Source organism: Leptosomus discolor, chromosome 5 (genome assembly GCF_034619465.1).
Source record: "Leptosomus discolor isolate bLepDis1 chromosome 5, bLepDis1.hap2, whole genome shotgun sequence".
Taxonomy (NCBI): domain Eukaryota; kingdom Metazoa; phylum Chordata; class Aves; order Leptosomiformes; family Leptosomidae; genus Leptosomus; species Leptosomus discolor.
In genome coordinates, this window is record NC_141395.1 from 64796385 (window position 1) to 64814028 (window position 17644).

Sequence of the window (17644 nt, forward strand, 5' to 3'; positions counted from 1 at the left end):
ATTCCTTCCCTGAACTTGTAAAAACATACCACATGCAATTTGTTTCTGAATGTCTGTGCTGGTTGAATTAAGGTATTCCAGCATCACTGCTTCTCAGCCTCATGTTTCAGATACTGACATTTACCTTTTAACACAACAAATAATGCTTTGTTTATACTCCAAGTGTTGTTCATCATTAGTACTTTAACATGTGGGTTAAACCTTCTGAATATAGGAACATAAACCTTTAGCTTTACTACTTTAATACTTTCAACCTAGTGTTCTAATCTTTGCTTCATTCATTGATTTCATGTTTGATAGAATAAAAATGTACAGATGTTTTAAAAAGCCAAAATTTTTCTGATGATTTAAGCATAAGGGAGACAATTATAACGGCATCATTGATTAGTTTAGAACAAAGCAGCTATTTATAAAGTACATTTTTAATGCTATAGTTGATTATGTCTAAGCACATATGCAGAATAGATTAATATTTTAGTCTCAGTTCTCTAAACCTTCATCAAATCTCACACTAGGCTTGATAGTGAAATATAATGATATAAGCTATAAAGTGGCATCAAAAGAAAATTCCTTCTTTCCCTTTTGCTTTTTTTTATAAATCAAATTGATTTAAATTACTATGTTGATATTATTATTATTTTAATTTTTCCATCTGGCTGCCACATTAGAACTCAATTTTAAGCATATTTAATCCCTTTCCCATTTGGTTCAGTTACATTTCCTGACTGGATACCTGACTTTTCACTTTTAATTTATACAAAATATTTGTCCATAACTACATGGGCACAAGTAAAATAATATCCAATACCTCTATGAGTAACAACTGCAAGTTCTTTAGCTCTTTCTATCTGCTCAGCATTTCTTGGTCGTCGTCTCGTGCTTTGTAAGTTTCCTTGATGAAAGGAGAGTGCTTCCTTGGAAGTGGCCGACTCCAGAATTGATTTTCTTATATTCATAGCTTGCACTTGCTGCTCTTCAGAAGGTTGTGTATAGGTGGTCACTGCACTGGATACAGCAACATCAGCAGATGTGCTAGCAACAGTAATAGCACCAGTAGTGGCCGCAATACGCTCCTCTAACTCACCAGTGGAGGCAGTTTTGATCAAAGTGGAAGAACCTGTGGGACACACAGTAGCACTGGATGCTAACTTTTTCTTTTGAATTGTGTTTTCCTGATCAACCTAACAGATTAAATTTCTCTCTGTTTAACATAGTAAAGACAACTGACATGAAAAGAGGAAAGTCAATATGCTTTATTTAAAAATTTGAAGTAATTGGAACATTTTAATGTTGGTGAACATTTTGTAATTATAGTGATATTACATGCTTAGTCTTAAATGTCCTCAAAAGCTTATAATATCAACTTTTGCATCATTCAGAATGACAGCACATAATTTCCACCCCTGCAAACTCAGTCCTGAAATCAGCACGGCTAGAGCAAAATATACAGCTATGTCATTAAAAGGGACCCCACATGTAGAAAAGTGATAACTGCCCTATCCAGAAGTGAAACAGCAGCATTATTTAGTAACCTAGGTAAGTAGGCGAAGCTTCCATACTACAATTGCTAATAAGGCTGTCAAATATGTTCATACATTTGATTATTTTCAAAGCTTAACAGGGTTATAAAAGTTCATTTAGACTTGATACAAGTCCAAGGGTAGATGGATAGTAAAAAGGTATACGTTTAAACAAAACATCTAAGCATAGTTATCTATAGTTGATATTGGACAATGGCTGCATCTGTAATTCTTTTTGCTCTCCAATTCCAGACTATTTTACTCAAAAATTCACCCATAAAATGTTTGATGAGTTAAAAAATTGTCCATGCACTGCTTGTGAAAATATCAAGTTAACACTTCTAACTTGCCTAGTAGCTAAAAATATATAAACCACACAGGAATTTTTAATATTTTATTAACCTTTGCATCCTTCCCCATTCCCCAGATTTGACTGCAAATGTTTGGAAGCTAAGTCTCTCACCTGTGAACATTTAGAATATCTAACACAGTAGCAACTCCATCTTGACTAGAACAAAAAAATGACTGGGCAATGCATAATAAAATTCATATTAACAAATTAGCATAAACAAAGTTGATGTATCATGAACTGTACTATGTTATGCTAGTAACTTTAAAATCTAGGGGGTTTATTCCATAATAACGATTAAGGGGTTCTTGAACAGTTATTCATACAATAATATTCCACACTTCTCTTTTTACTTCCAAGCTGTCCTCTGACACAGACTTTTGACACTTGTTCTTTAAGTGAAGTGGGTCATGACAGGATGGAAACAAACCAGAGTTTTTGCATTGTTAGAATAGTGTATACACTAGAAAATGGAAATAAGACTCCCAGAGGATCTGAGCAGTATATAGCACCTTTCATAAACAACATATATCAAATCTCTTGATAGAATTATCAAATGTAGTATATAAATAAATGGAACAGATCCTAATGTCAAAAATACTTCATCTTGACAATAACATCCCTTGTTTACTAAGGAAATTTTAGGCTGAAAATGTTTTATTTTGAGCTACTGTTAAAGAAAACTACTGCCATAATAGAATACTGAAGCATTATACATACAACTAATAAGGCTGCTGTGGGTACATATTTTTGCTATCTTACATTTAACGTCTTAATATCTGTCCTGCAGTACAGCACTTTGGCATCATACAGCGGTGGTTCCCCCTGCAAAACTAAACAACCTTAAAAGCACCAGGTAAGATCCCAGGTTTACATTTCAGACTGAACCAAAAACTACTTACTGTCCTATGATGACAGTGTAAGTAACTAAAATACATCTTGACATATTTTATTCTTTATTTCAGAAAAAGGAGAAAATTTCATAACAATGAATAATATCAAAAGACTAGACTAGTTATGATTCAGGATACAGTAAGTTTTGACAGACTGGTATCAAGATTAAAACACAGAAAATACAAATGCATGGTCAAGAGCTATTTTGGAACAGTGTAATGATTACAACAAAGAAAACTTGCATGTAACTTAACCGCTACTACTAAAGGAAAATCTATGTGGACGCACCTTTATTATGCAAGTAAATGCACAAGAACAGGCAGTTGCCTGCTCCCAGTATCAAGCTCAAAGTAAAATTATATTCAAAGTCTCAGTCAAATGGCATGCTATGTCCTAGTGCTATAAAGAGGCATGCCACTTTAAATGAAAACAAGTTAAGAGAAAGTTCACCTCAAAAGAAAAAAGCAAAATTATGCTTACTTAGAGCGTCAAAGCTTACACATTGAAAATATGGTACTACTTTGATACAGAGGCAACTTTTAAGCAAAATTCCTAACTTGTTAGGCTTCCACATCCACTTACACTGCAAAAAAAGAAGTCAGGCAGACGATCACTAAATGGTAAACAGCGTGGTGGATTTACACAGAAGATAACACATAATATTAATTTTGTCTTAAACAATCTGGTAAGTATCAGCTACTGCACAGAATAGACAGATTTATTTCTGCTTAAATATAATTTGTAATCTGTAGAGCATGAACTTTGGTGTCTTAGTATTCTATGAAAACAGGTTTAGACCAATTAAAACACCTATGTTGTATGGGCCATGCAACACTCTCCACTTCAGTCAATCTGACATTTCAATTTGTCAAAGAAACTATTTTAAACATTATAATTTCCTACATGATCCAAAAAAATACACCCCCATATTATTTTCCCTTGATATTCTGATTAAAAAAATAATTAAAAAACAACAACTTGCAATGAAAAACGGTACAAGAAGGAAGAAAGGAAGACCGATTTCTGCTTTTTCAATAACATTTAAACCACCAATTCTCAGTCAGCTGAAGTCAACTCAAAGGTCATCACTTCAAATTCACAATCAGCAACAAAGAAAATTTGAGGCTTGAGGAACTGCCAGGCCACACCTTGGGAGGAAGAAATATGGATGCGGAGACAGAAAAGAGTTGCTTGTGGCATGGGTTCACAAAGAAAGAGAAACTGACCAGCCCAGAATAAAGCAGTGTGAGACCTACTAGACTGGAGAACCATTCCTGTAAGTGAGTCTCTGGGGATGGAGAAAAATCTAAATCACTAACACTGAGGACCTTTCACTTGTCAAATGAGGCTGCTTAGGTGGGGAAAGACTTGAAGCAGTATTTACACAAAAATTCTCAACTATATAGAAGTGGAAGGAGATCAAGCTTATGATCTACAGAGCAATTCAGCTGAGAAAACTAGTCTGAATGATGACTACTCAAAAGTGTTGTAACTGCTAAAACTTGGGATAACGCAAACATATGGAAGACCCATAAGCCTTTCTATTTATATAGGAGTGGAGGTTGCTCCTGATTCCAGCATCATTTTTAGCAAAGGGAAGAGGCAAGAGCCTTTGACATTTGCCTGAGACAAAGCTCCAAAAATAGATTATGAAACTGTGCTAGATGCAAACACTTTGCATACGCAATATGCTACGAGTATACACAGGGTTCCTGTTGTAAACATAATAGCAAAGGATCTAATCTAAAGCATTAACTGTTTACAAGCAATCCCTGAGGGAATAAAATAATCTAGGGAGATAATGAATACTTTTGCTCACTCTGCAAATGCATCCACCAGCAAAAAATTTAAGGCAGAAAACTATGTAAGACAGTGAAAATGCTTTTTATTGATTTTTTTTTTTTCCCCTTTTCGAAGGCTAACTTGGGAAAGCTTTCCTTTAAAATGGGAAATACTAGAACAATGTATCTTCCCTCTCCAATCAGTACAGATATTTAAAATGTATTCATGTAAGTAGTGTACCAATACTAAATTAAAATTTAACAACTTTTAGAAACTCTAGGCACAAAAAAACTTGTCACAGTAGTTAGCATATGTGGAAAAGCAGAATCAGACAAATGCAATTCTTGTTATAGATCTTAATTTGAATCTCTCTCACCTTAGAAAAAAAGTTGTTTTCTTAACCAAAATCAATTAGTTTCAGACGAGACAACCTGAGGTTTATGCTGATTTTAGAAGCTGGAGCTCTGTGCTATGTTAACATGTTGTGCTCGATACCAGATTATAATGTAGATTTCAGCTGTGGCTGTTGTCTCCTACTGAACCAGAATTGTTTTTCTTTTCCAGCAACACAAGCTTTCACAAGGTAAAGTAACAGTGATTAGTCAACATGCACTAATGCATGATTTAAGATTGGGGCCTTTTTCCCCTTATAAACTTTATATAATTAACCACTAATATTTAATTACCATTCTATCTTACAAGATACAACTGAGAATTATGTTTTAGCAGGATTCAAACATAGGATTTTAAGGAAAAATCAACTAATTTACTAAATTAAAGTGTCTGTGAAATTACAAAATTACCATGCTTTCAGATATTAACCATCAACTGGACTGAAAGAAACTATTTCTGGCACAATGCCATTTTTAAATAAAGCTTTGACATGAAATATGTTACTGTAACTTCTGTTATTACAAGCCAAATATTTTAACTCCACAGATTGAAAGCACAGCAAATAAAACTTGACTAAATTGAAAGCCCACTATTAAACATCTGAAATGCAACTAAAGAAGTTGATTCATAAAGAAGTATTTCACAAAAGCTTAAGATTTTTCTAAATTTGCTTTTGTTTCAGAGACAACTAATGAACATTGTAATAAAGAATGGCTAACTAGCTTTTAGAAAACTGGCTTTTAGAAAAAACTGCTGACCAGCCTTTAGAGATAGGGAGTGAGGCCGATTTGTACTTGTGGTGGGTTGACCCTGGACAAAATGCCAGGTGCCCACCAAAGCCACTCTATCACTCCCCCTCCTTAACTGGACAGGAGAGAGGAGAGAAAAAAAAATAACAACAGGCTTGTGGGGGTTGAGATAAGGACAGGGAGATCACTCAGCATTTACCGTCACGAGCAAAACAGACTCAACTGAAAGGAAATGTAATTTATTACCAATTAACTCAGAGAGGAGTAATGAGAAATAAAAACAAATCTTAAAACACCTTCCCCCCACCCCTCCCTCCTTTCCCGGGCATAACTTTGATCCCGATTTTCCTCCCTTCTCCCGCCAGTGGCACAGGGGGAAAACAGGGAATGGGGGTTGGGGTCAGTTCATCACACTGTTGTTTTCTGCCGCTTCTTCCTCCTCAGGGGGAGGATTCCTCACACACTTCCCCTGCTCCAGTGTGGGGTCCCTCTCACAGACAGTCCTCCATGACTTTTCCAGTGTGAGTCCCTCCCACGGGCTACAGTTCTTCATGAACTGCTCCAGCGTGGGTCTCCTTCATGGGGTGCAGTCCTTCAGGAACCAACTGCTCCAGCTTGAGCCCCCCTCATGGGGTCTCTGGCAGCAAACCTGCTCCAGCGTGAGCTTCTCTCTCTCCACGGGCCACAGGTCCTGCCAGGAGCCTGCTCCAGTGCAGGCTTCCCATGGGGTCATAGCTTCTTCAGGTATCCACCTACTCCGGCTTGGGGGCCCTCCACGGGATGTAGGCAGTCATCTGCTCCACCGCCCATGGGCTGCAGGGAGACAGCCTGCCTCACCATGGTCTTCACCACAGGCCGCAGGGGAATTGCTGCTCCGGCGCTTGGAGCATCTCCTCCCTCTCCTTCTTCACTGACCTTGGTGTCTGCAGGATGTTTCTCTCACATATTCTCACTCCTCTCACTCGCTGCAATTACTGCTGCGCAAAAACTTTTTCACTCTCTTAAACACGTTATCACAGAGGCGAAAAACGCTGTCGCTGATGGGCTCGGCCTTGGCCAGCGGCGGGTCCATCTTAAAGCCGGCTGGCATTGGCTATATCTGACATAGGGGAAACTTCTAGCAGCTTCGTACAGAAGCCACACCTGTAACCCCCCCACTACCAAAACCTTGCCACACAGACCCGTTACAGTACTAACTGTTATGCATATATCCATAGCGGACTAACTAACTAACACTTTAAAGATAAGAATGAAGCAGAATCCACCAAGTGAAGGACACCAGGTGGAATCCTCCAATCAGACTGTGGAGTTCAGGGAACACAGAAGACTAAGCAGGAGAGACAGGGAGGGCAGCTAGCAAGAGCTGTTCCTGTAGTTTGGAAAAGACCCAGGATGGTACAGGGCATGCGCCACAGGACAAGTTCAAAAGTTTAACCATGAAGAAGACTCGGACCTTCATCTCCAACGACTACCAAGGACCCCCAACGGGGGGGTGTAACTTGGGCGGACTGAGGCAGGACTATGGGAGGAACTTATGTTAATGAATTTCTGGAAATAATTAGAATTACCAAACCTTTTCTTAGAAATGTAATGAATAAACACGAAAGCTGTAAATACAAGGCAAGAATCCTAATGCTTGGGCATGCACGTATGGAAGGAGCTATCCCCTGTGTTGCCCAGCGCCGCAATAAGGAATACCTGCTTAATAACACTTAGTTGTTATTGAGTTTTCTCGGCTTCAACAAGAAAATGTTCTATTTATTTTCCCAGTGGTTCATAATACCATGCCGATTAGGTGATCAGTCTAACTGATCAAAAAAGAGTGAACAGTCTGTATTGTGAGTTTGGTTTGTATAAAATTGGGATTAAACCAATTCTGATCCACAGGATCACAGAATAACTCAGGGTGAAATGGACCTCAGGAGGTCTCTTGCTGTCGCAACAACCTAATGCAGAATCAGCCATGAGGTCAGACCAGCCGTTCAGGACTTTATCCAGTTGTGTCTGGAGAAAATCTCCTAGGACAGAGACTGCACAATCTCCCCAAGCAGTTTGCTCAAATGTTTGACTTCCCTTACAGAAGAAAAGTTTCTCTTTGTATCTGTCCCAAAGATCTTGTTTAAACTTTATTCACTTGTCTCTCACCCTCACATCATGCTCCACCATGAAAATCTTGGCTCTGTCTTTTCAATAACCTCCTTGCAGGCATTTGGAAGTTGCTATCAGCTTTCCATTCTTCTCCAGGCTGAAAAAGCCCAACTCCTTCAGCCTATCCTCATAGGGTAAGTGCTCCAGCCCCCGACCACCTTGGTGGCCCTCCGCTGAACTTGCTCCAGTGAAGAACTCATCTTCCCTGTCATGGGGCCTAAAACTTGATGCACTATTCAAGCCGTGGTCACAAAAGTGTTGAGTAATAGACAATAACCCTTCCCTTTGATCTACTGGCTACATTTCTGTTCATATAACTCATTATGTTATTAACCCTCTTTGCTGCCAGGGCACACTTCTGGGTCACATTCAGCTTGCTGTCTGCCACAACCCACACAGCCTTTTGAGCAGAGCTCCTTACTATCAGTTAGTCCTATTGCCAAGGATTCTTCCTTCCCAGGTGCAGGGCTTCACATTTGCCCTTGCTGAGTTTCATAAGATTCCTGTTGGTCCATTCCTCCAGCTTGTCTGTGTCCCTATGGATGGCAACCCTGTCCTCAACTATATCGACTGTTGACTGACATTTTGGTGAGATTACACTCCTTCACTGATTCAAACATGTTAAACAGAACTTGCACGAGGACAGACCTCGTCAGTACTCCACTTGATACTGAAATCTAAGTAGAGTATGGCCCGCTTATGACTATCCTCTAAATTTACATTTTTAACGTGCACAATGGAAGAACAGCTGAAAAGTGGCAAATTGTTCAGAAGACAAATAAAAGGGAAATAAAGCTACTGTTTAGCAGCTATTTTAATCCATTAATTCCTAAGAAAAAGATTGAGTTCAAAATATGAGAGCAAATAGGGTTATTCACTACTTGTTTATTCAGGATTAATTCAAGATGCAGGACTTTATTAGTCCTTGTGATAAATGTGACCCAACCACAGACTTACCAAACAAAGCCAAAGGTCCTTAATACAGACAACTGTAAGTGGGACTCACTATACTAAATGGCTAATGAGGTCAGCCTGGGATTTTTTTCCTGTGGATCTTAATAGCAAGAAGTAAGCTAGTCTACCCTCTTGCAACAGGTAATTGAGGAAGAAGTGTTGGCAGTCTTAAGCAAAAATAAAATGCATATTTCATTAGAGAAAAAGAGGTGGTTACCATTATATACAGAATTTCAATAAAGAGTAATCACTGTATTCCATCTTCATTTTTCTTTCAGATGTTCAAGGACTTTCAGCCAAGACTTACTTAGTTACCTTACGTAAAACCTTCCCATAGTTATGTAATTTTACAGTGACCAGTGTATCCCATTAAGGCAGCAGGTTTTTTTACTAATAAAATATCTTAATTAACTGTTCTCTTTGATGTTCTCTGTCATCAAATATCTGCTGCCTGCAAGACATTCCAATAATGCTATAAACCTAATTAGAAGAATGTATTCTGGATCTGTTAATGGAATTTTCAAGTTACTGTAGATATAACAGCTTATTTGACTTCAGATTTTTTTAGATGTCATTCCAGCCTTATTTTCACAAATCTTTTTATTCATAAATTTCTAGTATTTTTCATCTGCTTTTAAGTTCAAATTACAGTTCTGTTTCTGTTGATTTACGACTAAATAATAGAAAAGAAAGGAATCCAAAATACAAATATACATTTGAGAATATAAAATCAGTTTAAATGGCTGACATAAAACCTTTTTCTGACCAAACTAATTTTCATTTCCCAGCTATTCAGGAAGAAAATAGAACTGTTGATTTAAAGAAATATATGACTGAAAAAACACAGTTAAAAACAAGTTTCTAGCCTTTAGTACAAACAGGCAATGATACCTGGATTTATTCAAATAGCAAAGACTCCAAAAGCTGTCTAGACAGAAGTTTAATATGTGTACTTTTTGCTTCCTTTTCTTTTTGTGTTGTCCACAATTTGTGTGAATCCATTCCGAATTTAATCTCTATTTCTTTTTGATACCAGAAGGCACTTCTTCGCATTACTGAATTCTCCTGTGATTTTTTTTTTTACTTGCATTTTTTTCCTCTTTTTTTCAAACTCTCTATTGTTATTTTTTTTCTTCTCTTTTGGTTAATCTTTAATATTAATTTTAAATGTTAATCAACTGCTGCAGTAAGACCTATACCAGAACAGTCTGAAAGTAACAATTCAGCATCAATAAGAAATTTTCAGGGATGCAGGATATAAAGGTATCTGTGATCCTTCAGTACATATAAATGCCTGTCTCTATGACTTTCTAGATGCTTCTCTCAGTGAAATTACAATAATTTGAAATTTTTTTTAAGTAGGTACTGAAAATACAGTAAACTTATTTTATCAAACATTATATCAGAAAATCTGAATTTCTATCCAGACAGAATCAACCTTCTACTTTTTGATAATACAGAAATGACAAAAACCTTAACAAGTGTCCCACCACTAAACTCTCGACGTACAGAGAACTACCCCTTTTTTTCTTTTACATATATCTATCAAAATTATAGACTTTATTCCAGTAAGATATGTTTGTTTAATACAAAAACAATATGAAAATGACCATAGGCACACATATAGATATTGTTCTCTCAGATGGTTTAACTTCAGTGAGAAAATATTTTTGAAAGGCCTCTTACTTTTAAGAAAAATAAAAAACAAACCCAAACTTTAACACAAATGAACGTGTGTAAATGAGAAAGCAGTAATTTGAAATACAAAATAGTTATTCTGATATGATCATTTGTTGCATAGATATAGTCGTATTTTGCTTTCTTCTCAAGAGGAGGTGCGGATCAATGCAAGATAAGTCCGTGGAATCCACCATAATTCTACAAGAAACTCTATAAATTCACTGAATCACAGAATGTTAGCGGTTAGAAGGGACCTTGAAAGATCATCTAGTCCAACACACCTGCCAGAGCAGGAACACCTAGAGTAGATCACACAAGAACGCATCCAGGAGGGTTTTGAATGTCTCCAGAGAAGGAGACTCCACAACCTCTCTGGGCAGCCTGTTCCAGTGCTCTGCCACCCTCACAGTGAAAAAGCTTTTCCTTATGCTAATGTGGAATCTCCTATGCTCCAGTTTGCACCCGTTGCCCCTTGTGCTATCATTGGCCACCACCGAGAAGAGCCTGGCTCCATCTTTCTGACACTCGCCCTTTACGTATTTATAAAAATTAATTAGGTCACCCCTCAGTCTCCTCTTCTCCAAGCTAAAGGGACTCATCTCCCTCAGCCTTTCATCATAAGGAAGATGTTCCACCTCCCTCAATCATCCTTGTGGCTCTCAGCTGGACTCTTTCCAGCAGTTCCCTGTCCTTCTTGAACTGAGGGGCCCAGAACTGGACACACTATTCCAGAGGCAGTCTCACTGGGGCAGGGGAACCTCTCTCGACCTACTGACCACACCCCTTCTAATACACCCCAGGATGCCATTGGCCTTCTTGGCCACAAGGGCACACTGCTGGCTCATGGTCACCCTGCTGTCCACCAGGTCTTCAGGACTCTTTCAACTATATCACAGGAATCTATGAAATGAATGATAAAATGCTGGGATGAGAACGTACTCACATCTATTGACCTTATTTACTAGTACTCATCTTACAAAACAGTAAGTTTACTGTACTTGTCAGATAAAAAGCCTTGCCAAAATTCTCTTATATACTTTTTTTTTTTTTTTCAGTTTGCTCTTGTGAATTATAGTGCAACAGAAAGATTCAGATCCCTTTTTAAGGATAGCATAACATCAAACAGGCAAATCTCCAAGACTTACTATATAGACTATGTACATCACAATGTATATAGCAAACGTAACAAAAATGTAAGCTTCTTTTGTCCCAGGAACTACTTAGGGCAAAAGGACACTGAATGCATTTTATACATGCTGCAGTGCAAAATATAACCCACTGTGCTTAGCTTGGACCCTAGACCAGAACAGAACCTGCTGCTCCACTCCTTCGTGAATGGGATTTTAATGACTGGATTTTTGACAGTTTTGGAAAGCACCTTGTTCTGAGATTTTTAAGCAGAAGAATCAAGAAATAATAGGGAAAATATTACAACTTTAATTAATTGCTGTTGTGTGTGCTATAACTTGCTTTAAAACCAAAACAAGTTTAAAGCAAGTTAAAAACTATCATAAAATTGTGCATGCACCTTTTAAAAAAATACTTTGATGTGAACATGTATCATGCGCATTTAATCAGAGGTTTCCATAAGTTTAAAACTTAAAGGTTCTGATTTCTAATTCTGTTTGTGTCACTATGGACATGTCTTTATATTGTAGAGGTCTCATTTTTTATCAACAAAATTCACATTTGCCTTTTACTGACAGAGGGATATTAGTATTAGTTGCCTAATATCCATTCAGTGCTATAAGCAAGTAAACTAGCATGCATAAAACAGAGTTCTTGATAGAACAATATTTGCTGAAGCTGGAATTACATATTGATATGAGTTTCACACTCCTACTTTTTCTATGAAGCTCAGATGCATGGAAAAATAATGAATGATAAAACCAGTAATAATAGTCTTCCATTTACTCTTAATATCAGAAAAAGCTTTGTATCATTGCTCTCAAGGATCTAGGTCAGGTATCTAATCTTTGCTCTAAGCAGGCTAAATGCCCCAATTTTCTATTCTAAATCCAGCATTAGGCATCAAGGAGCTATTTGACACAAATTTATTAAAGACTACTAAAGTAATTTTAGACTCCAAAAAAAATTATCCAATGTATTAATCTTCACTACAGGGAAGATATTTTAAGAGCTAACAATTTTTTTCTTTGTTTTGAAACAGATTAGTACTTGTTAGAAATAATGTGAGGTTTCTTGGAGATGCTGTTCATTTATTAGGCCAACGGCGAAGACAAGCTTGCAGAAACGGTATCTTGCTGGTTTACCTTAATATCAGTCTGTACATGTTCATTGCACAGGAAAGAATACAAATCTAAATACTAAAGCACATCTTTTGCATTGTTTACTCTACCTGTGTCTAGCAAAATTAACAGAGAATGATACAGAAATACTGAACACTGTAGCCGAATAAATATAATTTTGCCATTGGTAATACAAGGCCACAGAATTTGTGTTGACCCCATGCAGTCTTGTCTTGGCCTGAGGTTAGTTTCAGTATTTGTAGTGGTCAAGTGAATATTTCCCGACCTGTTTGTATTTTGTAAACATTGTGCTCTCAGAATACTGCAAACAGTGAAGCTCTGATAAAGTTACATATTCACTGCGTAACAAGCAACAACTTTTAGTAAAGAACAATGTGAAAGAAGCCTGTGTTAAGAAAACATGTTTTATATACGTATAGCAACTGTCCAACACCTAAAGGGGGCCTACAGGAAAGGTGGGGAGGGACTTTTTAAAAGGCCATTTAGTGATAGGACAAGGTATAATGGCTTCAAAGTGAAATAAAAGATGTAAGGAAGAAATTCTTTCCTGTGAGGGTGGTGAGACACTGGCACAGGTTGCCTGGAGAAGCTGTGGCTGCCCCCTCCCTGGCAGTGTTCAAGGCCAGGTTGGATGGGGCTTTGAGCAACCTGGTCTAATGGAAAGTGTCCTTGACCGTGGCAGGGGGGTTGGAACTAGATGGTCTAGAACTCACGGAATAGACCAGCTCCAGTGCAGGGAAGTCCGCACTGGGGAAGGGAAAATTGGAAAAAAAAAAAAAAAAAAAAAAAAAGGCCGACAAAGAGCTCTTTTGGAGGCTTTTTGAAGCCTGTGCTGGGGTTCGGCAGCTTGTGGGTGGGCTGCTGACAAGGTGCGGGTGGAACCAGCACCACCGGCGGCAGATTTAAAGGAGGCGTACGCACGCCATTCACTCGCCAAGACCACACCCCCTCATCAAAGAGGCCCTGAGGGAGCACAGCGACCAGGTCGCTGAGCACCGAGCAAACAAGCCATGAGGGGGTGCATCTGGGGCGTCACCCAGGGCATTGCAGTTTGCGCGGCAAGTCGCTAAGTGCAATAGTTAAGTTCAGTAGGTTTGGTTGGTGGTAACTGGTCCTTCGCTTCTGGCTTGAAAGACCCTGTTAGTGGTTGTCATCCTCTTGGGAAGATCTACCATGCCAGTTTGCTCAGGAACCTTAGGAAGTTCAACAGGGACAAGTGTAAGGTCTTGCACCTGGGAATACATAACCCAGGAGTGCAGCTCAGACTCTGATCCACCTGGCTGGAGAGCAGCCCTGTGGAAAGGGACCTGGGAGTCTTGGTGGATGACAAGCTCAGTGTTAGTGAACAGTGTGCTGCAGTGGCAAAGAAAGCCAACAGGATGCTGGGCTGCATTAACAAGGGCATCACCAGCAGAGATAAATAAGTCATTATCCCACTCTACTCAGCAGTGGTCAGACCACACTTTGAGTACTGTGTTCAGTTTTTGTCCTTGCTATACAAAAAAAGATGTGGACAAACCAGAACAGGTCCAAAAAAGGGCTATGAAGATGATCAGAGGACTGGAAGACCTGCCATATGAAGAAAGGCTGAGAAAACTGGGTTTGTTCAGCCTTGAGAAGAGAAGGCTTAGGGGAGACCTTATAACCACATACCAGTACATAAAAAGGGTGGCTACCAAGAAGATGGAGACTCCATTTTCATGAGGAGTCACATGGAAAAGACAACAGGTAATGGATGCAAGTTACTCCTGGGGAGATTCCAATTGGACTCCAGAAGAAACTTTTTCACCATGAGGACAATTAGACATCGGAATAATCTCCCAAGGGAAGTGGTGGATTCCCCTACATTGGACAGTTTTAAGACTCAGCTTGGCAGGGTGCTGGGCCATATCATTTATACCATAATTTTACTTTGAAAGGTTGGACTAGATGATGCTTGAGGTCCCTTCCAACCTGGTATTGTATCATTCTATGATCTTTAAGGTACCTTCCAACCCAAACCACTCTATGATTCCATGAAAAAGAAACAATTGAGCTACAAGACTGAAGAGTAAACCCACCCATACCCCATCACCACCATGAGTGTCAAACTCACCCCAGCATAGACCTTTGGATTCTGACAATTCATTGTAATCCCCACCCCAGGGCCACAGTGAAAAGGGGGAAAATAAGACAAGAGAAAAATAGTGGAGAGTCAGAGGGCAGTTCTTAACTTTTATAACTGTATTATTATTACTGAGGCTTTTCTATATTAGATAGTTTAGACTACCAGACCATTAAAACTTTAATTAGAATGACAATAAATTAACTCCATATAAATTGCATTCCCTTTGGCCATAAGAAGATTGTGTGTCTAACAGCAGACTATACAAGTACATTTTAATCCAACTAACTTTAGATTTGAAGTTTTGTATACCAAACACAATTTATGTTTCTATATATCTTATATCACTGAAGTACTTTTCAACGACTGTCAGGACCCTAATGGGCCTAAACAGCACTACCCAGCCTCCCCTGGGCATTCCCCTACCCAGGACCCCTAGCCTGGAGCAACCAGTCCCTGCTTCAGTGATGCTGCAGCAGTGCTGGCCCTCAGCTCCCCACAGCCCTGCCCTGCCTCGCCGTGGCCTGTACCTGTTCCCATGGAGGTGGCTGATGCCCAGGGCTGGGTCTGCCTCTGGCTGCCCCCCAGCTTGCTGTGCTCCCTGGCAGGGGGAAATGGGACCAGCAGTGGCTGCAATGCCCTGCACTGCCAGCCTCCACACAGATTCCCTGTGGTCCCCGGCTCACCAGCTCTCAGGGAGCCATCAGCCCTTGCTACACCTGGACAATTACTGTCTCAACCACTGTGAAAAATATAATGCCCATGAACAAAGCAAAGTATTACATTTAACAATAACAATTTACATTTAACAATTATTCTGCTCTTATTTCTCACTCAGAATAAATAAATGAAGCTAATCTCTAAACAGAGTAAATGTCAATTATAAAGTAATGTTAAGGTGAACCATTTGTAAATGAAATTGTACCATCTTTTATTTTTTGGTTTTGTCTCAGAGGTCAGGACAGGCTAAAAAATAATACCTTTTAAGAAAGTTAAGTCCTAAGTGAGGTGAAAACTATTCTCTGGGAAGGAAGTTCCTTCAGTATAGAAACTGAATCAAAATCAACTTAGACTTTACAGAGATAAAGCTATTCCTGCAGAATATTACATGCTGTCAGCATCAAGCAGGCAGTAAATGAACTTTTAAGCTATGAAGTGGACATCCAGCACAAAACAAAGAGCTCTGCCTCAAGAAAAGCTTCCCTGTAAGATGTCCCCTGTGATCCATTAGCCAACAATCTCAAGATGTCCTAAGATAAATGTTTACACATTAAAATAAATTTCAAAATATTCTTAAATGTGTTACATACCTATTGCCTTAATGAGCATTTCAGGCAATTTTGCACCACAAAAAAATGATAGTAACAAAAGAATTCTCTTCCAATAGCCAAAATGGTTATTAATATCCAAAATACCTACCTCAGTTACTGCAAGTATCTTTCCCCAGCAGTGTATTATGTTGTACAGAGAAATGCTTACAAAGAGACGTCTTCTACAGGAGAAAGATATATTGGCATGTCTAAAAACATGGCAATTTGATTTTCAGAAGTGGCAGCTGGTTTTGGACATTTGTTACTGTCCTGGGTTACAGTGTAAAATGTGCCAAAAGGAAAAAAAATATTCTATTACCACCTTCAGGAGCTGTTGAGACCAGGTGGGGCGGTGCTCCCTGCCTCCCCCCTCTGGACTACCTTCTGTTATTGGGCACAACAATGCCTTATCGCCTGACCCATCGGTAACTCGCTCCTGGGCTATCTCCTGTTAATGGCCCATCAAGGAACTGCCTCAGGACTCCCCATCCCACTGTGAGATGCTCCGCCCGGGGAAGGGGGGGAAGGAGCCAAGCAGTCCATGCCACATAAAAACGGAGATTTTGAACACCCTAGCAGCCTTTCTTCCACTGGATTCCCAGAGGAGCTTTTCCCCCCACTGGAGTTCCAGAGGACAAGAGCTATCTACCTACCACTGGACCTTCGGAGGAAGACCAGACTCTTTTCCCTGATAGCTACTTCAACAGAACTACACCCATCGCTTCAGGAGGACTGCAGCCACCATCTTATCGGACTGCTACTGCCACCCTAACAGGGTGTCAGGTTGTATTCCTGACTCTGTCAGTGTAAACCAGTGGGTTGTTTGTTTTTCCCTGCCTTGTGTTATATATATATATATATATTAGTAAAGAACTGTTATTCCTATTCCCCATATTTTTGCCTGAAGGCCCGTTAATTTCAAAATTATAATAATTTGGAGGGAAGGGGGTTGCACTTTCCATTTCAAGGGAGGCTCCTGCCTTCCTCCACAGACACCTGTCTTTTCAAACCAAGACAGTTACATTCCTTGCAAGACAGAACCTAAGGAGGTCAAATTTTGCGATGACTGTTGCTCAGCTTATCTGAACACTTCAGACTTTCACAGAATGGTTGAGGTTGGAAGACACCTCTGGAGATTGTCTAGGCCACCCCCACCTGATAAAAGCTGGGTCAACTAAAGCAAATTACTCAGAATAATGTCCAGTTTGTCCTACTACCTTCCTGGGAAACTTGTTCCCTTTTTCAATCACATTTACTGTAAAAGAGTTTCTTCTATTTAAATGGAATTTCCCATCTTTCAGTATGTGCCCATTACCATTTATCCTTTCATTGGACATTACTGATAATAGTATGGCTCCATCTTCATTACTCCCTCTCATCAGATGTTTATACATATATGCACTAACATCCCTACTGATTTTTAAAAATATTGATCTGTTGAATTGTCTTAAAAACTGATACTCTTTAAATTGGAATCACATTTTTGGAAGT

The 17644-nt window shown here is 39.1% G+C and overlaps 1 protein-coding gene across 3 annotated transcripts in view; it reads right to left on the reverse strand.

Moving 5' to 3' along the window:
* Nucleotides 1-17644, reverse strand: part of CSMD3 (CUB and Sushi multiple domains 3) — a 697991-nt gene that overhangs the window by 426453 nt on the left and 253894 nt on the right. The window contains exon 7 of one of the 3 annotated variants that reach the window (XM_086465682.1): nucleotides 809-1117. The exons of the other annotated variants lie outside the window; for them this stretch is intronic. Within the exon in view, the coding sequence (XP_086321808.1) occupies nucleotides 809-1117 (309 nt within the window). The remainder of the gene's footprint in view (nucleotides 1-808; nucleotides 1118-17644) is intronic. 3 annotated transcript variants of the gene reach the window in all.